Source organism: Pipistrellus kuhlii, unplaced genomic scaffold (assembly GCF_014108245.1).
Source record: "Pipistrellus kuhlii isolate mPipKuh1 unplaced genomic scaffold, mPipKuh1.p scaffold_m20_p_2, whole genome shotgun sequence".
In the NCBI taxonomy this organism is placed as follows: domain Eukaryota; kingdom Metazoa; phylum Chordata; class Mammalia; order Chiroptera; family Vespertilionidae; genus Pipistrellus; species Pipistrellus kuhlii.
In genome coordinates this window covers 53938503-53961995 of record NW_023425515.1, presented here as the reverse complement: position 1 = coordinate 53961995, position 23493 = coordinate 53938503, and the positions used below count along the sequence as shown (strand labels likewise).

Below are 23493 nucleotides of genomic sequence, written 5' to 3'. Positions count from 1 at the left end.
AAAATGGCATCGCTTCACTCTCACAGTATATACAGGAAATTGGGGAGGGTGGTTTTTTTTTGGAGAATACCACCTCCCTTAATCCACCCTTACCTCCTGAACCACTGGAGTCTCACATCTAAATTGCAGTGATAGGAAGCAAATATCTAAGTCTTTCTAACTAAGCGGAGATTCCTCGTCATGAGAATTGAGACATGAACTTTGGAATCGAGTTAAGAAGTGGTTAAGGAAAAGAAGAGATTAGCAGAACACAATTAGAAAGCAATTGTTTGAAGAATAAACCAATCATATTTATATGTAAAGGACCTGAAATTCCTCCTCTAACCACTTGCAGTTATTATCTGAAGAGTCATCTTCCCTTCCCAAGCTAGTTTCTTGTTGTGTGTTTTGTGTTCACATTATCTGTTTTGAAAAGGTTCGTGTTTCTTTTCTCCCCACATATTAATAGTTCTGGTAACAGAACAAAAAGTCTAAGATGTAAATGGAGACGTTATGTCCTTGTTTGCTTTCTTGCTACTTTACCACAAAGATTTCCAAGCGTATGTTTTAAGTAACTTACATATTTCCTTTTTATCATTATAATGTAAACACAGGAACTACAAAACAAAAAGAAAAGCCATCCACATCACATTCTCCAGATATAAATAACCTTGTTAACATTTCCGTTCTTCCTAACTTTTTCATTCATTTACACATAAGTACACTTTTAAAAAAATAAGTGTATTGATTATACAAACTATTTTGCAACCTGCTTTTTTCACTCTTAGCACTTAGAGGAATGTTTGATATATCATAACTTTTCAATAAATATTTGTTGAATAAATGAGTGCACATATTTTCTTCCATTAAACATATGTCTGTGGTATCTTTTTTCATCACAATTGCACAGAATTCCATTGTGTGCATCATGGTCCTGGAGAGGTGAGGAGGAACAAGGCCTGTGATGGACACAGAGACTAGGGCCCTGCGCAGCCCCCTCAGTGGGAACGTGCTGCCCAGCTGCTGAAACACCAGCAGCCCCCACCTCCACTGTCAGCGCCCTCCAGGGATTGCCTCAGCCACAGAGGCCCCCTCCCAGGGCCACCCCTAAATGAAGACTGACCACAGAGAGGCCCGATGCAGAGCAACTGCAGCAGTTTCCTGGGGTTCAGGGATGGGTGCAGCCTGAGCCTGTCCCACCTGGATGGCAGCTGGACTGCCCTCTCTGCCCAATGCCAGTTCTCCCCTCTCCTTTCCATGGGGGTTTAATCCCAAATAAATAGACTGCACACTAAACTCTGTCTCAGAGTTGGCTTCCTGAAATATCCAACCTGTTACAGAGATGGTCCTGACCCACGAGAAATCCCAAATCTATGGATTAAAGCACCCTGTGAATTCTAACATCACTGTCATTACCCACTGTTGAGCCAGGCAAAATAAATATGCGTGTGTACCATGATATGTTAAGCAGCCACTAAAAGAAATGTGGTTTCACCAGGCCAGCGTGGCTCAGTGGTTGAGTGTCAACCTATGAACAAGGAGGTCATGGTTTGATTCCCAGTCGGCATATGCTTGGGTTGTGGGCTGGATCCCCATTGTGGGGCATGCAGGAGGCAGCCAATCAATGATTATCTCTCATTATTGATGTTTCCATCTCTTTCTCTCCCTTCCTCTCTGAAATCAATAAAAATACATTTTTTAAAAAGGTGGGGGTTTTTGTTCAAATATTGTTGGTGCTGTGTATAGGCACAGTGGGTCCAGAGGAAGGTTGGAGGTGAGGGAACAGGTGGGAGGAATTAGACATTATCGGATAATTACTTGAGCACTCTCTCTGTGCCTAAATTTCTCCCAGTCTTTTGATTCCCAGATCTCTTGCCCCTCAGTCTTTGGGCTGCCTCAGTGTGAGCATTACTTGGGCAAGGACTATCCCCATAAACATAGCAGATGCGAGTTACAAAAGCCAAACTCGATGTGACCCTAGACAGATACACGTGAACACACCTGACTGTGAGCAGTCAGAGCAACAGATAGGCCTTTTAATGCATAGAAAACAGAATAAAGGATCAAATCACACTAATAAAAACAAATCAAACCAACATAAAAACAAAAGTCTTGAGAGGATGTTTGAGGGAAGCCGGGACACGGGGAGTGTCCAGAGGAGGGATATGCTCTCCTAAGTCAGAATCACACATTTCAAAGCAGCAGACAGACATCTACTGACAGGAGACTTCCTGTTACTTTCCAACTTTCCACCTGGAGGCAGGCTCAGGCCGCATCAGGCTCAGCCCATGTGAGATGCCTCCTCCCAATCACAGACCATCCTTCCCTGGTCCTGAAGGTTCAAAGAATTGCTGTTGGGTTTTAAAGCGCCTCCGGCCAGCTGGGCTTGCAGACTGGGCCAGCACAGCACCCGGAGGAAGAGGCAGCGAGGGCGGCGAGGGCACCGTGAGTAAAATAATTTCACTTTGCAGGGAAGGCAGCTGGGCTCTCTGTGTTTGGGCTGCTTTCTCAGGAGGGCAGCCAGCAGTCTGGAAAGGGAGGAGTTAATTTACTGTCTTTTTTTTTTTGTAATTTAGAACATTGTGACTGTTCTGTTCCCTTTACTTTCAACTATACAAATTGCTTTCTGGAACTCTTTGGGTATTGCCCAGGGCTCAGAACTAAGATTAAACTTATTCCGGAGCTGTTATCCCTCCACTCTGATTTCTACCTCAAATGTCCTGACAGAAAGACTAAGGAAAATCCAAGAACGCTGGGAGAACCGGGATCCCTGATTAAAGCTCAGACAGACACCTTTGTGGACCCCCGTTTCCTCGTGGAGTCAGAAGAGGAAAAGAACCTCTGAGTAAACTGCTCATGTTCTGAATAATCAGCCCCTTAGCCTGGCAGAGACAGTGTTCTGGTCTCCTTGTCAGAAATCATTTGGCTCTGCCCATTTGGAACGGGGTTTGTGAAATAACTTACTCAGGTTTCTTCTCCACAAACAATTCTGTTTAATAAATGTGTCCTTTGAAATAAGCCAACAAATTTGCTTTATCTATGCAATGTCATTTATATTCTTCCTTAATTAGTTGATCCACAAGAATCTACAGGTCCTAAATACACAGGGTGGGGCAAAAGTGGGTTTACAGTTGCTTCTATGGAAAAGAATACAATAATGAGTAAACAATAATAATAGGATAAACTCTTGGGTTTCGTGTACTCACTACTATGAACCCACTTTTGTCCCACCACTACTGGGCACTTGCGATGTGGCTAGCCCAGATAAAGACCTGAATTCTTATTTATTGAAATCCTTTGAATTTTAGTAGCTACTTGTTGCTACTAGGTATCATTTTGGTGAGAGCAGATTTAGAGTTTTAAAGGAGAAAAACAAAGGTGCTGTGATCTGTGGGTGTCCTGGCCGGGAGCAAGCACCTCTTTTCATTCCCAGGGACTCATCCCACCCTACACTGAATAGACCAGCGATTGAGAGCAAACCTCCACACCCGTTTTTAGTCTCACCTCTAAGTCATAACCACTGTCTCCTCTTGTTCCTGGTTTCAGACTCCGGGCTAAGGCAACAACACATTGTGTTTCTCGCTTTCCTATCTCTCCTTTTATTTTCTTTTGTTAATCCAAATTTCTCTCGCATGAAATAGAGTTTGAGGTGTGGTCGGTATTATTTGGTCCAATAAACGTAGGTGAGGACAAGAGGTAATGAATTTGGGAAAAGAAAAAAATGACCTCACTCGTGTGGGTGAGTCTCTCTCATTCTTTGAAAATTGATTTGTGTAGTGAGTAATCGATGGTTTTTAGACCTTTTCAATGTGTCTGGAAACATCAACGCTATGGATATGAATAATATAACAACTGAATGAAGTCACAAGAAAAAAAACAGGAAAAAAAAAACACAAACTACAGCCGGGGAGTCCTCAGAACAAAAGAACTCCCCGGTTGTTGAGTAATTAAAAATAGAGTATCTTCATGCCAGGCCACCGGGCAGTTTCCTATGGGGTTGGGTTCACCAGGAACTATTCCTTATGTGGAAAACATTTTGAGATGAGCTGCATGCTTGCACTAGGAGGCAATGTCATTTCTGAAGTGGACAGCTGCTACTATGCCCTCTGTCCTCTACCAATCCCACCTTTAAAAATTTGCCCCATCCCTGCCCAACCAGTGTGACTCAGTAGTTGAGCATTGACCCGTGTACCAGGAGGTCACAGTTCAATTCCTGGATGGGGCACATGCTCGGGTTGTGGGCTCAGTCCCCAGTTCAGGGAGTGCAGAGGGAGTCAATCAGTGATTCTCTCTCATTATTAATTTCTCTCTCTCTCTCTTTAGGGAGTGCAGAGGTCAGTCAATCAGTGATTCTTTCTCATTATTGATGTGTTCTCTCTCTCTCTCTCTCTCTCTCTCTCTCTCTCTCTCTCTCTCTCTCTCCTTCTCCCTCTCCCTTCCTCTCTGAAATTAAAAAATAAAAATTCACTCCATCTCATCTGCATCTTTTCTAGCCCTGCTAGGTTAAAAAAAAAAAAAAGAAGAAGAAAAGAAAAGAAAGAAAATCAAATACATATGTGGAAAGTGCTGCTTTGAAATAACAGGCAAGTTTCAGTAAAGCCCATGTTTGAAATAACTCACCTGTACTGGGGGCCAAAGGGAAGGAAGACACATCATATTACCAGGAGTCAGTCTCTTTCCACAGAGATAGCCCCAAGCTCCAAGTCATAAGTTACCAAGTGTGTCTTTTAGGTTCTACCCTCTCCTTGGTCTTTTCTGTCTCATGGCATCTTCGCTCGCCCTTTGGCAATGTGAGGAAGGGATCTGATAACAACATTCACAATAAGGCATTGACATTGAAGACTTGTGAGACTCGGTTGCCCCTGTTATCTGTCGTGTTTGCGTTCTAATCGGAGGCAGCAAAGGAGTGACTCTCTAGCTGTGGGATTTCAGAAATTAGAGTGAAGAGTGGGGAAGGCTTTGAAAGGAGGGTAAGGGTGGAAGGCTCTCTCCATCTTTGTAGTGTAATGCCTCTTGTGGCTTAACCTGTTTGTAAGGGAAAAGGGCAGCTCAGGGGCAGGGCATTGGCAGTTACTCTTAATTTTAAAGAAACATAGAAGTAAGCTACATATCCATACCTTTAAAAGGGGAATGATTAGCAATAAATCCAGTATAAGGCTGGTTTAAGAGACTCTGCAATGACGCTTCCATGCTCTTGAGCAAGTCACCGCCCCTCTCGGTACCTGAGTTTCCTCATCTGCACCATAAGGAGGCTGACCACCAAGCCTCCGAATTTGCAGTCAAAGCCAATATGCTGTCAGAATATGAATGGGCATGTGGCCAGGAAATGCCTGAGGACAAATGACACTTTAATTTTTTGCCTTCTTAACAAGACAAAAACCACCAAGAGTTAGTCATTGGCTTCCAGGTAAGTCACTCACCAATTAATTTGAAAGTTTATAATTTTGTTTCTTTGGTGCAATTACTTGTCAAATTGACTTTATTTGTGTACAGTAATTTATTCCTTTGTGGGTTCAGAATACCTGATTAAACAAACTTTGGTAAAGAAAAGAGTTAATAAAGTATCAGGTTAGATTGTTGTAGCAGATACTAGTAGAGGAGAAAAGCCACACTCACATATCTGCCAAACAGGACATGTCTGGAGAGCCGTTAGAGGCTACAGAGAGGAAGGTGGGGAAGAAAGGATAACTTAGGACAAGGGTAGTTGGGGAAAGAAGAGGTTTTTCAACTGAGCTTCAGACAATGGCAAAGACAGGAGAAGGGATAGAAGAAATAGGAGAAGGGATCATCTCAAAGGGAGAGACGACCTAAACACAACCAAACACAACCTGGATGCAGGATCAGGGCCCCGAGGGCAGCGGAAGACATGCAGCAAGCCCTTTGAAATCTGACGGTACGGTCTTGAAGAGCGTGAGCTTTATCGCTTATGTTGGCCAACCTCTCTCCCAGGAGAATGAAATGGTTGGGTCTGGACAAATAAAGTAGATGCAGGCAAAGGGAAGGTATTGTTATATCTCCAAGAATGGAAAAGTCAAAATGTTTTCTAATTCAGGAGAAATCTGGATTTGAAGAGATTGGTCCACAAGAGAGAATGGGTTGGTCAGGGGAGCCATGTGGCCAGAGGAAGTAAGAAGGGTCCTGTGGCAGAGCTGTAGGTACAATGGGAGCTCTCCTGGGCTCTCCTTTGAATGAAGGGTATAGGGAGCCTTCCTGGGTGTTTAAGCGAGGAGTGATATGAAATCAGAGCTGTGTTTTAGGACAGTGGCTCACAAGACTGTCTGGCAGAGGGCATGTTTGATTTTTTGGAACACCACAAAATGTTGATAAATTAAATTAAAAATAATTAAGTAGATCATTTTGGCCTACATTCATATTTATAAACTAGATTCCAGCTAGACAAGTGGTAACAAGCACCCAGATTTAAGAAAAGTTTGTGAGAGAGAAATGCTTAAAATGACAAATTTTGATCATTAATTTTTCTCCACATTATGAAATGACTGCAATTATTTGGTTTTGGCTCAAAACACGTTGGCCCAGTAGGTGCAACATCTGTGCTCTGTAGGATCATTGAAGAACCTCTGAATGCACTGTGTGGAATGGAAACAGAAACCATTGAATTCATCAGAGCCAGAGTTAGGAGCTGTCAGTAGGAACTGAAAGGAAAGGGTAAAACTGTCTCAGGAAACATCAGAGAATGATGATGTTTGCGTCTATCAAAAATAGAAGTCAACCCAAATTGAGGGGTGTATTACTCAGGGTTCTTTACAGAAACAGAACAAATAGAAACAGAACAAGTAGGATATGTATGTATATGTATCCTATTTGTTCTGTTTCTATGAAGAACTGAGAAAGAGACAAACAGAGATAGAGAGAGATTTATTTTAAGGAATTGGCTCATGTGATTATGGACAAGTCAGAAATCTGCATCCTGGCAGACTGAAAAGTCAGGCAAGAAGTTAATGTTGCTGCCTTGAGTCTGAAATCTTCAGACTGGAAACGCTCACTGGGTTTCTATGCTGCGATCTTGAGGAAGAATTGCCTCTTCTTTAGGAAATTCAGTCTTTGCTCTTAAGCCCTTTGACTGATGGGCTTTAACTCAAAGTCTGACTTGAATGCTAACCCTATCTTAAAAAATATCTTCACAAAGATACCTAGACAGGTATGTGACCCAACAACTAGTTAAGTTGACAAATAAAGTTGACCCTGACATAGTGTTCATTTCGATACTTCCTTGTCAGGCAGGCAGAGACAAAACTCAAGAAGTCATTAACCTCTTAAGGCACTATGACTACAGGCCCAGAGGACACCCTTTCTTTCTTTCTTTCTTTCTTTCTTTCTTTCTTTCTTTCTTTCTTTCTTTCTTTCTTTCTTCCTTCCTTCCTTCCTTCCTTCCTTCCTTCCTTCCTTCCTTCCTTCCTTCCTTCTTCCTTCTTTCTTTCTTTTTTTTTTTTTTTAATATATTTTATTGATTTTTTTACAGAGAGGAAGGGAGAGATAGAGAGCCAGAAACATCAATGAGAGAGAAACATCGACCAGCTGCCTCCTGCACACCCCCCACCGGGCATGTGCCCACAAGCAACATACATGCCCTTGACTGGAATCGAACCTGGGACCTTTCAGTCCACAGACCGACACTCTACCACTGAGCCAAACCAGTTTCGGCTGGAGGACACCCTTTCTGTCCATCCCTTCTGTCTTCTCTCCATGCCTGTCTTTTCTGGGAAGGTGAACAAATTCAGAATTTAATAGCCATTGGTGTGAAACTTTATCAGAGTTTTTCTTTCTTTCTTTCTTTCTTTCTTTCTTTCTTTCTTTCTTTCTTTTTTTCTTTCTTTTTTTTTTTTTTTTTTTTTTTTTAACTTATTAGTCTGGCCCAAACACAAAAATATAATAGCTTTCAAAGAACTCTAGAAGGTTAGCCAGACCTGATTGTTTTCTTTCATAGAAATCTCATTGCCTTTTCTCTGAGGGTATCAGTGCTACAGCCCTTCCTGGAGGCCTTTCCAGCTTCTCTGCTTCGGGAGCAAATTCACTCGCCCCACTTCTCCAGGAGCCTTTCCGAGGAACTTCCCTTTCGATGGGGGTCTTTGCTGCAGAGACTCTGGAATACCAATTTACACATTTCAACCAGGGTTTTCCAACCTCACTCTTGAGTGTCTTCTAAATTCTTGGGTAACTTCCCTCTGAGCTCAGTAACTTCCCTTCATGCTTCTTTTCTGTTGATTCTAGGATAGTGGTTTCCAAGCACTCTGGAACTAGCCAGGTGGTTAGAAAGTGCAGGGCTGATTAGGGGAAACTCTGGAGGCCAGACTCCCTACTCTCATTTCAGCCAGATCTTTACCTATTTATATAGAGTAGAGTTACATATTGAAATCATATTCCTTTTGAAAATATGGCTCTGCTTTAAAATAAAATTAAACCACTAGTTTTAGGTACCTTCGCCATGCAATAGTCTATTAGCTCCGGTCTGTCTGATTCAAGTACCTGAGGAAAAAGTAAAGGAAGTTAATATAGTACGGGTAATATTGTGTTAGAATTTCACATATAGTCTCATTTAATTTTCACAGTAACCCTTCTAGTTAAGTATTACAATGTCCATTTAGAAATAAAGTCCAACAATTTGAGTAACTACCTTAGGTCACAAAACTGTTAAGGAGTGGAGGTGAGATTCAAACTCCGGTCTGCCAAAACCCATGTCCTTTCCACCTCACCATACTCTAGCCAGTTCTGCACTAAAGATCTAAACCAGTGACTGGGAAACTCATTAGTCAACAGAGCCAAATATCAACAGTTCAACGATTGAAATTTCTTTTGAGAGCCAAGTTTTTTAAACTTAAACTTCTTCTGACACCACTTCTTCAAAATAGACTCGCCCAGGTTATGGTATTTTGTGGAAGAGCCACACTCAAGGGGCCAAAGAGCTATAAGCCACAGTCTGCTGACCACGGATCTAGGCAAAGTTTGCACACATATATTCATTCACCCATCCAAATTCACATTTTTAAAAATGTACTTTATCTGCCCTTTAGCAAAATAATTTATCCAGTGCTTACTATGTTGCAAGCACTTCTCCTGCTTTAGAGACGCTTGCAGTGAAATGCAGGACAAGCCCTTCCTAGGTTGATACCAGGAGGAAAGAAGGGACAAGGGAGCAGAACAAGGTCCTCCCTGAGGAATGTCTGCGTCAGGGAGAAAACAGCCCCAGTCCAGAAGAGACAGAACCTCATTTCTGCATCACCTGGCCAAAGCCAGAGGGATGAGGCCGGATGGCGGGTGTTACCCGCTCAGTAATGCTGATGGAATGCAGAGGGCCTCTCCCATACAGACGGGACGTGCTGCCTGGTACCTGACTATCCACAACCCAAAAACAACTGGGAAGCTTTTTTTTCTCTCTCCCAAAGAGACTCTCCCGCCCACACTACCCCCCAACCCTTAGCGGTAGGACCATTTTTGCAGAACTTCCCTCCTAGGACCCAGGGGTCACTGCTGGCCCTCCTTAAATATCCCCTGGTTATTATTATTCATAATTTCTTACGCTTGTAAATAATTTTAGTGTTGCCAACCAGTTCTGCATCTTTCATCTTAGTGGTCACAATCTCCACAAGTACGTGTGTTTCACCTATTTGATAAATGCAGAAGTAGACACTAGGGGCATTGCCCAGGGTCACACAGTAAGGATGGGCCAGGCTGAGGTCCTGATCCAGGTGTTCTGAGGCCGGGTCCAGTGTGCTCACCGCGGGACCACGGCCGTGAGCCCAGCACCACAGCTGTGAGCCAGCCACCGGATGCCCAGACCTGGCTCCCCAACCACCCTCCCTCTTGACATCTGTGGCTGTTTGGAGGGTGAAACAAATGTTTTATGTTCCTTAGACATTAACCACATCTAAGCATAGGTGACCAAGGAGAGGCCATGAAATGTGGACTCTCACATTGACCTGTACATTTGTACCTTTTACATCCAAGGATTTCAGTCCCAGGGGATGGGGGGTGATATACATCTAGACAGATTTCCTAAAAAAACAAATGTGTAGGTTTGAGGCAAATGTGCAAGCATTAGTAGAGCATCAGGGGCTGAGGAGACAAGATCCTGGGGAAGGCTGAAGAGAGGCCTGGTTGGTGGTTCTGACCTTTGCAGAGGCTGGATCGCCTGAGGGGGGAAATGTGTCTGCTCTCTCTGTTCCCAGGGTTGGCAAGGAAATGACCAGGTATTTCTTTTTCTGCTGAAAGTACTAGCTATGGGACAGGACTTTATAAGCTGCAACATGTTAAGGAAATGATCCGGAGCCGGCAGACCTGGGTTTGAATCGCAGCTTTTGCATTTTCTAGCAATGTAGGTGAGTGAGCAAAGGGATCTCTTCAAGCCTCCTTTTCTTCATCTGCAAAATGGCACAGAGGCAGGTTCTCCCCTGGACCTTCCAAAAGTAGGGCAGGTCTGCTCACACCTTGATTTTGACCCAGCGAGACTCTTTCCACACTTCTGACTCCAGGACCCTAAGAGAATACTATGTGTGGGTTGGTTACTTTTTCTTTCTTCTAACTCTCTCTCTCTCTCTCTTAGTTAAATTTATTGGGATAACATTGGTTAATAAAATCAGATAGGTTTCAGGTGTACATTTCTATGATACATGATCTATATATTGATTGCATTGGGTGCCCACCACCCTAAGTCCAATCCTCTTCCTTCACCATATTTTTGGTCCCCTTTATTACCCCCGCCCCCCTTCCCTCTGGTAACAACCATATTGTTGTCGTGTCTATGAGTTTCAGTTTTATATTCCACATCTGAGTGAAATCAGGTGGTCCTTAGCTTTTTCTGTCTGGCTTGTTTCATTTAGCATAATACTCCCAAGGTCCATCCGTGTTGGTGCAAATGACAGTATTTCACCTTTTATTGTGACTGAGTAATATTTCACTGTAAGCCACTAAATTCATGGTAATTTGTTACAGCAGCAAAAGGAACCTAATACAGATTTTGGTTTAAAAAAAAAATACCAGCTCTCAAGTCTGTTGAGAGGATGATCATAAGTGCTGAGCATGTGGTTGTTCAATGAGAGCTTTCAACATCATTTTGTTACTTTAAAAAATAAGAGTGACTTTCTAAGTTATCATGTGCCGCTGATGCGAAGGGCCTGAAGGAGAAGAGGATGCATGGCAGAAAGGGAGAAAAATCTAGTGATCTGCAACTTCCGAATATCTTGTGCATCGACCCACTCCTGCCTTACAGACATCCACCCACAGCCATGCCTCCTGGCATTTCCTACCACAAGCTTGTCTGGATTTTCTCAACTCACTCTTCTTTTCACTCAAACAAAGCACCTATCTCTTTCCTTCTCTTCTCCCTCTCTTATCTGCATTTTTCTACCCTGAGTCTGACTTACAGTTTTCTCAGAGTATCCGTTGTCTCTCCCCCTTTTAAAACTCTGTGGCAGAATCGCCTTTGAGAAAGCATGGGCATTACGGGACATTAGTGGCTCACGGGGGCCAAATCCCTTTTCAGGGTCCCTCCAGCTCCTCTCTGGGCCAATAAAAGCCCTTCCCTGACCTTCTTCCTTTTCTCCCCGGCCCGAGTTCCCCCTTTATTCCCTGTGTGCAGTCCTGTTTACATTGAATGGTGTTGTTATAATCACACTTTGCTGAAAGAACAAATTGTGCATTTTCTGTTCTTTTGGCCCAACTAATCGCCACAAATAGGCTGCCACCTGGCAAACGGGTACCTACTCAGCAGTGGTGCTGGATTTGGCCTCTGCAGAATCTTGCCCTTTACTCTCTATACGTGTGTTGTCTGAACTTCTACCTTTTATGGTCTGTTTACTTACGTCTCAAGTTCAGATGGTAACCCAACTGGTCAGGAGCCACGTCTGTGCATACCAGCAGTGAGCAATGCGACCCACCCCGCTCCATGAGCAAGGCTTCCCTCGGTGCAGTTTGAGCATTAACTCCTTCCGGGCCCTCGGGCTCCTCTCAGTCTAGCGTGTAACAATCTCAGAAAGCATGAGTGACATTGTAAGCACGCAATGACATTTCCAAGCAGAAATACATGAGCAGCATTTCTAAGCAGGAACTATACCTACGTGTCTTGTAACAATGGCCAGCTTCTCCTACTTATTCTGCACATATTGATGGAGGGCCCCCTGTGTGCCCAGTTCTGAGCCAAAAACACATAAATTTCAAGTCTTCAGTTCTCACAGCTACTCAGGTGAACGGGAAAGGGAAAATATTTAGAGATGTTTAAGATTACTTGGGAGGTTGCTGGTGCTTACAGTAGAGTGTAACGATGAAGTTCAAATTTACCAAGGGCTGAGTCACGTAAAAGGCTTGTCTCCCACTGATCTCCATGCAAACTGAGATTCAGCCAATCTGACTAGATTGCAATCTCACAGGGGCTCCTGGCTCTTCTGGGCTCTAGTGCCCAACCTTCCCTTTACCTGAAATGTCACCCACCCACCACTAGTCTGCTGATCAAAAACCGCACATATTCTTCAAGGCTTACAGCTCCCTTCCTAGGAACCTCTACTTAGGGTTTTCCTAGCTGTATTATGACTCTTTAGACACATATCTCAGCTTCCCTACTGGAGCATAAAATCCTAGACTACCACTATCTCCCTGACATTTTATTTCTGTGTATACTCAAAACACAGCTTGTATCATTTAATACAATTTTATTTAAAGCATGAATGCATGAAGTGGTTGGTTCCTTAATTTAATTACTAAAACATGGAAAGATGTGGATGGCTCTTCTCAAGGTGATTCCAGATCAATAGCCAAACACTTACCCTTGTACTCCTTCCAGAGAGTCAGAGGGGAGGGAGAAACCCGCTCATTTTCAGGGCCATACAAAGCACTGAGTCTGAGCTCTGGGGTCACACAGACCAAAATCTCCAGCCTCGCTCTTGCACCTACCAGTTGTATAATGCCAGGAACTCAGTTTACCTAACTTAGAGCTTTAATGTTCTCATCTGCAACATGAGCCTCTTCACTTTTGTCCTGTTCCTACTGAATTGGGTTATGAGACTTAGATGACAGTACACACAGTACCCAGAGCAGTAGCATGTAGAAGGAACTAAGCATGCTAGTCCCTCTTTTCTCCTACTCCTCCTCTAAGGTAGCAATGTACTTTTTTATTTGACAATTACTGTTTTAGGAATTTATTTTTTTAATTCTCATTGACATTCAGTATTATATTAGTGTGAGGTGTACCGCATAGTGATTCAACATTTATATACTTTACGACGTGATCACCACAAGAACTCCAGTAAGCACTTACCGTACAAAGTTTTTACAATAGAATCAACTCGATTCCCTATGCTGTACATTACATCCCCCTGACTTATTTAATACATGGAAATTTACCCTTCTTAATCTCCTCCCATTTCTATAATATACTTCTCCCCTCCCCTTCAGCAACCGACAATTTGTTCTCTGAATGTGGAATCTAAAAAGCAAATGAACCAACAAAATGGGGCAGAAACAAGCTCATAAATCCAAAGATCAAGTGACAACTATTTTTGAAGCTAACAAAATATTCTGAAAATAATGGTTTTTAACAACTGCCTCAAGTCCCCCCAGGAACCAAATGCCAACTCTGGTCAGCCCTTTGGGTTTCATCCCAAGGCCCCTCCGTGAGCCTCTGCCCCATCCCGTCACCGCCACCTCAGGCCTGCTTTTGCTGACTTGTGGGACCTCAGTTCATCACTCAGAAGTATGCAGTCTGTTATTCCACTCCTCATAGAACTCCTGAAAATACTAATCAGACTTTGGCAAGCTTGACTCTTTTTTTTCTTTATAAAATTACAGTGATTACTGAGGTTAGTGACCAAATTTCCCCCATTGCTAAATGATGTCATGACTTTGGTTTGGATGCTTTGAAATGAGAAGGGAAAACACCACTGTGTGACTTAGCCGTGTTATAAAACTTGCGGTGGTATTTGTCACCTGTGCCTATTAAGTTGTAATCTTCTCAACTGTGTCTCCAGCTTGGGAGAAATCCTGAAGATGGCCAAAGACGACTCCACCATTCGTTGCTTTCAGGGCCTGCTGATTTTTGGAAATGTGATTTTTGGTGTAAGTAACGAGTATATTTTCAGGCAATTCTATTCTTTCTGTAATCATGATTTTAGCTGAATTAAAGGGGAAAGTTTTCCCCTGGCTGGTGTGGCTCAGTTGGGTGTTGTCCTATGCACCAAAAGGTTGTCAATTTGATTCCTGGTCAGGGCACATGCCTGGACTATGGGCTCAATCCCCAGTGGGGGGCATACAGGAGGCAGCCTCTCAATGTTTTCCTCGCATTGGTGTTTCTCTACCTCTCTCTCTCTCTTTCTCTAAAACTTAGGTTTTTAAAAATCTTTTTAAAAAGTAAAAGTTTAAAGGAAACTGATGATATACTTACTGGCTCCATACTTCTTTTCTTCAGTTTAAGAAATGTGTTAGTGAAATATACTAGCTCAAATTTAACTTATAAGTAATTATAGATAGCTATGTAATATATCAAAAGAATAGGTTGGAAAAAAATAGATATTTCCTTAAGTTTAAAGCAGAGGAATGTAAAAGGCCGGTGTCCAAACACTCCCACCACATGCCTGCTCTGGTGTTTCTTTCCTATTTCACCTTCATTTGCTTTTAAGACTGTTGGGGGCAAATGTTTGTGTCTGCTTGTTCTCATCACACAGAGGCCACTGAGGGATGTGAGAGTAGCTCAGAGGCCAGGCTGTGGGACACACTGTGGTGGGCGAGCAGGGAGGAATCAGGACCGCTGGCTCTGGGCCCAGCCCTGCTTCCTACTCCGTGTGACTCAGAAGGTGGGGAAAGATAATCACCAAGTCCTTCCAGCTCTAACATTCAGTGGTTCACTGGCACTGATTGAGATGACTGGGACCAGTTACAATATTACAATCCAGGAATTTGGATGCAGGTGTGAAGCGGGGACATTACTGTCATACAAGAAGACATTGTTTGAGTGGCCCATGCCCCCAAAACTTAATAATGGTCTGAAATTGGGTCTTTTCCCAAATAGCAATGAGAGCAACATATGGATGGAGGCATGCAACCCATTAGTAGGCTGGAAGGAGCTGTTTGATTTCCTGACCACGAGGAGTTTGAATCCTATGTAGGGGATAGAATCAGTCTCTCTTCCCTCCTACCCCCACTTCTCCATCCCTCCCCAATGCTGCTCTCCCACCATCCTGACAGAAGCCCCTCTGCCCCCAGATGTGTGGCATCGCACTGACCGCCGAGTGCATCTTCTTTGTATCCGACCAACACAGCCTCTACCCACTGCTTGAAGCCACTGACAACGATGACATCTACGGGGCAGCCTGGATCGGCATGTTCGTTGGCATCTGCCTCTTCTGCCTGTCCGTGCTGGGCATCGTAGGCATCGCAAAGTCTAGCAGGAAACTTCTCCTAGCGGTAAGACCTTGAATCTCTTTACAGTTGACTCCTGGACCGATGTTGATGGGTTGTTTCCTCTTCCCTGAGCACAATGCTTTCATGGGGTTATGGGAGAAGAGGGTGCCAGGTGAGATGGGAGAGGGAGGAGCAGACTCTCCCTGCAGTGAGGCATGACCCAGTGGGGCCAAGGATGCCTTCTGCTATCACAAGTGCAGAAGACCCCCAAGGGTGACCTTGTTGAATATTTTCCAGACCTGTGCTTCTCCAACTGCATGCACCCAACTGGTACAGGCAAGAGTTCATAGGCCAAAGGACAGAGAACTTCATAATTAGATTTTTTTTCCTCTTAACTACTATAGTATTAGTATTAAAACTTGGATACAAAATATAGGATTTAAGATTAACATATAAAATCCAAAATATACATAGATTTTTTCAGAGAAAACAAGCCTTGTCTGATACTTTTTAGCTCAAGGCCAATGATTTTGTGTGTTGTCCTGTACTTACAGTGTTTCACATTCCCTCTGCTTTCCAGGGATCCCAGAAGAGCCTAGGGTACAGCCTCGGCTCCCACCTACTTGTGGAGGCTCTGATCTGGGCACCTACAGATGCTCTTTGGCCCCAAACCACATGTCCTGACTTGAGAAAGTAAATTTGAGATATCTTGCAAAAATTGGAAGATTTAAGAACCCTGGGCTCCTGGGTCAAGACCTTTACTCTCTGCCCTCAGGCTCAAGACAATAGTTTTGCACACTGTGATGGGGTCCACCCCCAACGCCCCAACCGGAAACAACTCTCCTACCCTAAGGCTGCCGGACCTGAGTTCCATGTTTATGAACCAGTCCTGCAACTTAGATGCTTATTGGTTCATTCTTCCTGTGCTCTGACCTTGTCCTGGCACCCAGGGAATGCAGACCATTTACATTCTCTAGTTCCCTAGTGTGAGTTAGTTCCAGGCAAAAACCTCCACTTTTGGAGGGTGGGGAAAGGAATGCAGCGAAAGATAGGAGAGGGACAGATGTCCCTAGAGATATGCTTCAGCTGCATCTCAGTCTCACTGTGGGCCAGTCATGTGTGCCTGATGCGGCCAGAAGAACTGAGCGGGGAGAGAACACTCTTCACCATGCCCCCAAAGAGGAGAAGGACAAGGACGCCCTACTAGGGGCTGACATAGAAAACATGTGCACACTGTACCTCCTTCCCAGAGAGTCTCAAAGGGTTCCTGAGCTTCTTTCACAGAAGCCAGCCAAGCTCTTGACAAAGAGCAAGGCAGCAGCTAACACAGGGAGGAAAATGCTGTGAGGCCTCTGGAGGTGCCCCTGCTGTTTACCCCCAGCCAAAGCTTTCTTCCGGGCCTGGTGCTCAGGGGAAGAACAGGTTTCCCTGCGCTCTCCCACCAGCACTGACCTAGGTACCCTTCCCAGAAGAACACAAGGTCTAAAAGTGTGTGTGCAGGGCTGAGGAAAGCAGACACAGAACTCTTGCAAATAGTCACCATCCCAGATTCAGAGGTCGTTTGTTGTTCAGGTATTTTCCAGACCTAAATAGAGGCAGTGTGGTGTGAGGGTGACATACACACACATAAACACGCATGCGCACACACACACACACGCACACACACGTACACACATCAGTTCATTCTCTTATTTTTGTTTTCCTCAGTTAAAATAGAAATGCAGGAGATTCGGCTGAGAAAGCTCTATATTCAGTGAGCATTGGTTCTCTGAGGAAAAGGAGAGGATTGAGCTGATTAGCACCACGTCTTACTCCAAGCAGCTGATCACAGAGTGTGTTGAATAACCATGTGAATAATTGGATGAACGCCTGACCGGTGTGGCTCAGTGGCTGAGCATCAATCTATGAACCCAGAGGTCACAGCTCAATTCCAGGACAGGGCACATGCCTGGGTCTCAGGCTCAGTCCCCAAGAGGGGGCATGTACGAGGCATCACTGATGTTTCTCAATCTTTCTCCCCCCTCTCCTTTCCTCTCTGAAATCAATAAAAACAAAATTTTTTAAAAAATTAATAAATAAATAATTGGATGATTATATTTATATGACTATACAGGGGTGGCTAAAAGTAGGCTAACAGTTGGGTTATTCTTGTATTATTTCTTATTATGGTCGACCTACTTTTGCTCACTTCTGTACTGAAAAAAAACAGCAATTATTTGTTTTAAAAAAATCTTCCCTTGAAAGTAAATGTAACTCTCTCTTTTTTTTTTTCTTTCCTCCCAGTATTTCATTATGATGTTTATCGTCTATGGCTTTGAAGTGGCATCTTGTATCACAGCAGCAACACAACGCGACTTTGTGAGTAAATCCCAAGAGCATAGATACAGATCATCATTATTATAATAAGATAATAATTAATATGTATTAAGCTCTTACTCCACACCAGGCACTCTAGCATGCACATTAAAAATCCTATATAATAAAAGGGTAATATGCAAATTGACCAAATAGTAAAATGACCGAAACACTCATGGCCTCTCACCCCAGCTGGGTGGGCCTGCTGGACCCCTCCAGTGCATGAATTCATGCACCAGGCCTCTAGTAAATAAACAATTTTACTTAATCCAAATAAGAACCCTATTAAATGTGTATTATCACTATTGTCAATTATAGATGGAAAAAATGAGACCTAACAAGGTAAAATAACTTTCCAAGGTTACACAGGTGGGAATCCTGAATCCAGACAGTGTGACTCCCAGGTCCAAGCTTGTAACCCCATACTCTTCACCACTGTGCCAGGGCCACTGCTCACCAACAGGACAATCACCAATCACCACGTCTAAAACTTCCTCTCAATTCAGCATCCTGCTTTCTTTTCTTTTCTCCAATCTCTAGCCTGAGCCACCCTGCAATGCCTGTCCACCCAGTCTCCCGGGGATTTCTTTGAAGATGGGGATTTCTCCCTACATGGGGACTTCAGCCAAGCCACCCAGAGCAGCCTCATACTCACCCCTGACCCTAGTCAGTGCCTCTGAGCACAATATTTACTCCAGGAAACAGTGTTCAGTGCCCACAGCAATGTGCCGAGCAAATCACTTTGCCTTCTTGGGAGTAATTGTGCTAACGAACTCTCTCTTGTATTGCCTCTTCCCTCTGTAGTTCACACCAAACCTCTTCCTGAAGCAGATGCTGGAGAGGTACCAAAACAACAGCCCTCCAAACAACGATGACCAGTGGAAAAACAAAGGAGTCACCCGAACCTGGGACAGGCTTATGCTCCAGGTAATAGCTGTGATCATGGGAAGATGCCATTTTGTGCCTAGAAAAATCCCCAAAAGTGTTTGTGTGGTTGGGAGTGAAGTCAAAGGGTGAGGACGACAGCTGCTAAGGGGATTTCCTTCACAAAGGGACTTGACCTAGGCAAGTGCAGATGATGCTCTTATTTACCAGCAGGGGACAGGAGGTGTACACATGACTCAGAGGGATCCCTGGATCTATATTTATTTCAAGCCATGATGTTGATTAGCTTGCAATGGATAGAGATAATGACATGGTCAAAAAATTTAGATTAATCACACACTTTGCCTCTTAAAATTGAGGCATCACTCACATTAAAATGAAAAGTTGCCTCCTCTGCCTCACAGTGAACTCAAGTGCAGTCACTGTCCATTTGCTTAGTTAGTGCCTTCTCACACCTCCATGGTCCAGTCCTCCTAAGGACCAAGGGTCATGACTTGACTTGATCACCCAGTTGTTTCTACTTCCTATCCAAGTTTACCTCAAATGTCATAAAAATCCAAGTATTTCAAAATATTGCCACCTCTCCATTGCTGTTCGGATACAAATTCTTCTCCCCTATATAGCCCAACTCTCACACTGCTCCCAAACCCCCACCCCTGATACCACCCCAACACCGACATTTCAGTCTGTCATCAGTAAACTCCCTCATGGCCTCCACTTCTTCTTTGAATTCTCTCACTCTCCACTGGCAAAAAGGGACATGCTTTAAAGGTAGTTGATTTACCATCAAGTTTGCTCGAATATATTTATTGTAAAACTTAAGAAATGCCCATAGGTTTCATTTCTTCCCTTGAAGTATTCTAGCAGAATTTATAAAATGGAAGAAAAGTGATATCAGTTGTGTTTTATCCTCCATCCTCAATTCTGTCCAGAGTGTAAGGAAGTTAGCTATGTGTTAATAGATCTTCCCTATGTAGGGGCACAGCTGTGTGTCACAGGCTTAGATTATTTTTTTCAGTTTATTTTATCCCATTATAAAAGTAATGCATATTTACTGCAGAAAAAAATGTTAAAAATACAGAAAAGTAAAACAAAAAGAATTAGTCATAATTTCTTCCCACTAGAAATTTTAATTTCCTGATTTTCAATTTTTTCATATGTAATATGAGCCTAGTTATGCTCATATGTGTGTATATATATATATATATATATATATTAGTATTGTATTTCTTAAGTATTAATATTTATTGAGGGTTTACTATGGGCCAAGGAGAGTACTAAACACGTTAAGTGTATTAACTAATTTAATTCTCACGACAGCTCTATGAGGTAGGTACTTTATTTATCCCAATTTTACAATGAAGGAAATTGAGGTTCAGAGAGTTCAAATGACCTATCAAATGTTACAAAGCCCATTCAGGGCTAGTAAAATAATAAATATAAAAATATCTTTACAAACTCTAAAATGTAAGTTATCGATACCTTCAGCTCTCATTGGGGCACTTTGAGTAAATGTAAACTAGATACACTTTTATATCTTCATTCTCCATAAATCTCAGCTGCTGCATTGATGGCTCTAATAAGGACCATGGAAGAGCATTTTGTATCTCTCATCTGCCCACAGGATGGTTGCTGTGGTGTGAACGGCCCATCAGACTGGCAGAAATACACATCTGCCTTCCGGACGGAGAATAACGATGCGGACTATCCCTGGCCTCGCCAGTGCTGTGTCATGAACAAGCTGAAAGAACCTCTCAACGTGGATGCCTGCAAACTAGGCGTGCCTGGTTATTATCACAGCCAGGTGAGTCCCCCGCCCCACCCCTACCCCCAACGCCTGCCAGGAGTTTCTTCTGCTCTTCATGAGCCACATACTGGTTACGGTAGGTAATCGTCTCTCAGTAAGGAATTTTGCATTCTTCTTCCTAAGCCTTATGCTATTTTCTTCTCTTAGTAATATGTGAATGCTGATCGAGAGCTGATGGGGGAAATTTCACATTTTAATGAAATTAACAGAACGTGAGAATTGCAATAGCAAAATCCAACTGTGTTTAAAGGAAAAACGATTCGTACAATGTATAGAAGTGGTGTCTCAAAAACTGTTTACATTAAGCAAAGATTTGCTCTAGTTTTGCAAAATGTAAATTGGAAGGAATGATCTGCCAGTTCCAAAGCAATGAAAATTGCTGAGGGTAAATGCCGTAATTATGTATCCACATTCCTTATTCAGTAATCATACAGGATAATCTTAATAAAACGTTAGAATAATGATTTGGGTAGAAGGTAATTTACATACAGATGGTTTTTGAAAAGGTGTCTCCAGCCTAATGAGGATGATATAATAATGATGGAAACTAACATTTACTGAGTAACTTATCGAATGTCAGACACTGTTCCAAGTGCCATACATATATTAATTCATTTAATGCCCACAGGTATGATTCCTATTTTATAAATGACGAACTGAAATACAGACATTCCAGTGGATACCTTGCCCAAAACCACACAGGTAGCGAATGCCAGTCAGGATTCAAATGCGAGCAGTCTGGCTCCAGAGCCAGACTCCAAGCCAAGAGAGAACTTGGAGACATTCCCATGAAGCCCTGAAGAGAATGCTCACACTTGTACAGCCAGCCTCGGGGATGACGTGCACTGCTTTGCAAGTAACCACTTGGAGGAAAGCTAGTTGTGTGCCAGTCTGTTAAATAACTGAGAAGTGCCCAACTCTTTAGTCTTGGAATAAATAATAGAAAGTGCACTTCCAGCATGAAGGGCAGCCCTGCTGACCATCCAGCCACACCCGGAAGGGTGCCTGGCCTAGGAATGGTCAAATCCATCAGAAAAGGACATGGTTCAGATTATTTTGCAGAGTCATTCAAATCAATCCTCATTTAGTTCTTTAGAATCGTCTTAATCGGTTATAGTTACACTGCATAAAAATTAAATGTATTGCCTATAATTATAATGCACAATGTAATTATCACTTTTGGGAGTCAGAAAATGCTTACAGTTCCTTGGCCTCACCTTGTCCTTGACACTTCCACCTCTGATACCCACCAGTTGCACAACTACAAACTCTTTATCACTTAACCTGCTCCCCAAATTCCTGAATCCTGAAATTCCTCTCTCCTACCCTGACCCCCTGTGTTCCTACTTTCTCAGTCTCGCTCATCCTTCAACCTCAACATAATCTCTTATCTATTAATCCTTTCTAATTCTCCCCATCCCTGTTCCCCAGATTCTTACAAATAGGCCACCCTGGTGCCTCATATACCTCTCTTCTATTATTGCAGATGACACCTGGAACTATATTATAAATACTTATTCCTATTAGTTTTTTCTATTAGTCTCCTTTGAGGGCCATGCATTATCCTATCTAATAAAATAGTAATATGCAAATTGACCATCACTCCAACATCTAAGATGGCCACCCCCATATGGACACAAGATGGCTGGCAGGGGAAGGCAATTGGGGGCAACCAGGCTAGCAGGGGAGGTTAGGGGCAACCAAGCTGGTAAGGGAGGGCAGTTGGGGGCAATTGGGCCATCAGGAGAGCAGTTAGGTCAATCAGGCTGGCAGGGGAGTGATTAGAGAGTGATCAGGCTGGCTGGCAGGCGAGCGGTTAGGAGCCAGCAGTCCTGGATTGTGAGAGGAATCCCAGATTGGAGAGGGTCCAGGCTGCACTGAGGGACACCTCCCCCCCCCCCCATGGATGAATTTTGTGCACTGGCCTCTAGTTAGTTCTGTATCTTCACTACTTAGCATAATGCCTGACACAAAGCAGGCATTGATAAATATTTGGTTGGTGGGCAAATTAAGATATGAATGGTTCTGTTTTCAACATCCATGTTGTCATTTTCTTCTACATTGTACAAGTGAATGCTAACAAGATTAGAGAAGTCATCATAAATGTGGTAAGAATAGAAATGAACCAGAATTTTACATAGCATGTCAGATGCAGATATGCTTATTCTTGAATAATGGTCCATCTGCCCCAGAAATGCAAGTAGGCAAGTTTAAATCATTACACTCGAGAACGTTATGATGGATGGAGCTAAGAAAGGTCCAGTTACACACCACAGTGATGATGAAAAGGCACTAAATGAGAAGAGGTGGAAAAACTGGGTTTTTGTTTGTGAGCTCCATGAGAGAAAGACCCATTTCTGTCTTGTCACAGATGAGTGCCCATCCCATAGCCTCATAGAGACTATTGGACAAATGACCACTCCCAGGATTGTCAGGATGATCAAGTGAACAATAAATATGGGAGTGTTTGTGAATTATCAGCTGTGTCAGATATGATATTTTTGTAATCATTACTTGAGATGATATTTGCACATAGTTCTGAATTAAGTAAGGAAATGAGACCCTCGCTTAAAGGAGATTGGGGAAGAGGGTTCTAAACAAAGGAGGCAGCAAGTGCAAAGATCCTAAAGGAAGAGCATTCTTCACTTTTTGGAGGGACATCAGTATAGCCAGAATGAGCGAAGGAAGAGTGGAAGGCAAGGATGGATCAAGGTTTTGTGAGGACTGAAGCTTATAAAATTTGTAGAGCATGGTCCTCCTTAGGCAAAACAATTAAAACATGCACAGCCCTAGCCAGTTTTGCTCAGAAGATAGAGCATCGGCCCACAGACTAAAAGATCCCAGGTTCAAATCTAATAAAGAGTACATACCTCAGTTGCAGGCTTGATCCCTGTGCAGAAGGCAAACTGATCGATGTGTTTCTTTCACATTGATATTTCCCTCTATGTGTCTCTCCCCCTCCACTCTCTCTCTTTCTAAAAAGAAAGAAAGAAAGAAAGAAAGAAAGAAAGAAAGAAAGAAAGAAAGAAAGAAATACCCTCCATGAGAATGAACAACCAAAAAAAAAAAAATGCACTCAGGTGCAGGGCTTTGAAAGTGTCTTGCAAATGAGCAGCCCTGCAGCT

The 23493-nt window shown here is 43.1% G+C and overlaps 1 protein-coding gene across 2 annotated transcripts in view; it reads left to right on the top strand.

The window, feature by feature from the left end:
* Positions 1 to 2279: 2279 nt before the first annotated feature.
* Positions 2280 to 23493, top strand: part of UPK1B (uroplakin 1B) — a 28060-nt gene continuing 6846 nt past the window's right edge. The window contains exons 1-7 of one of the 2 annotated variants that reach the window (XM_045583974.1): positions 2291 to 2424; positions 13537 to 13678; positions 13953 to 14040; positions 15184 to 15384; positions 17605 to 17679; positions 18481 to 18603; positions 20186 to 20365. In XM_045583974.1, coding sequence (XP_045439930.1) covers positions 13972 to 14040; positions 15184 to 15384; positions 17605 to 17679; positions 18481 to 18603; positions 20186 to 20365 — 648 coding nt within the window. In that variant the 5' untranslated portion in view covers positions 2291 to 2424; positions 13537 to 13678; positions 13953 to 13971. Of the gene's footprint in view, positions 2425 to 13536; positions 13679 to 13952; positions 14041 to 15183; positions 15385 to 17604; positions 17680 to 18480; positions 18604 to 20185; positions 20366 to 23493 lie in introns of both variants that reach the window. The other variant, XM_036447014.2, reaches the window with a different exon arrangement.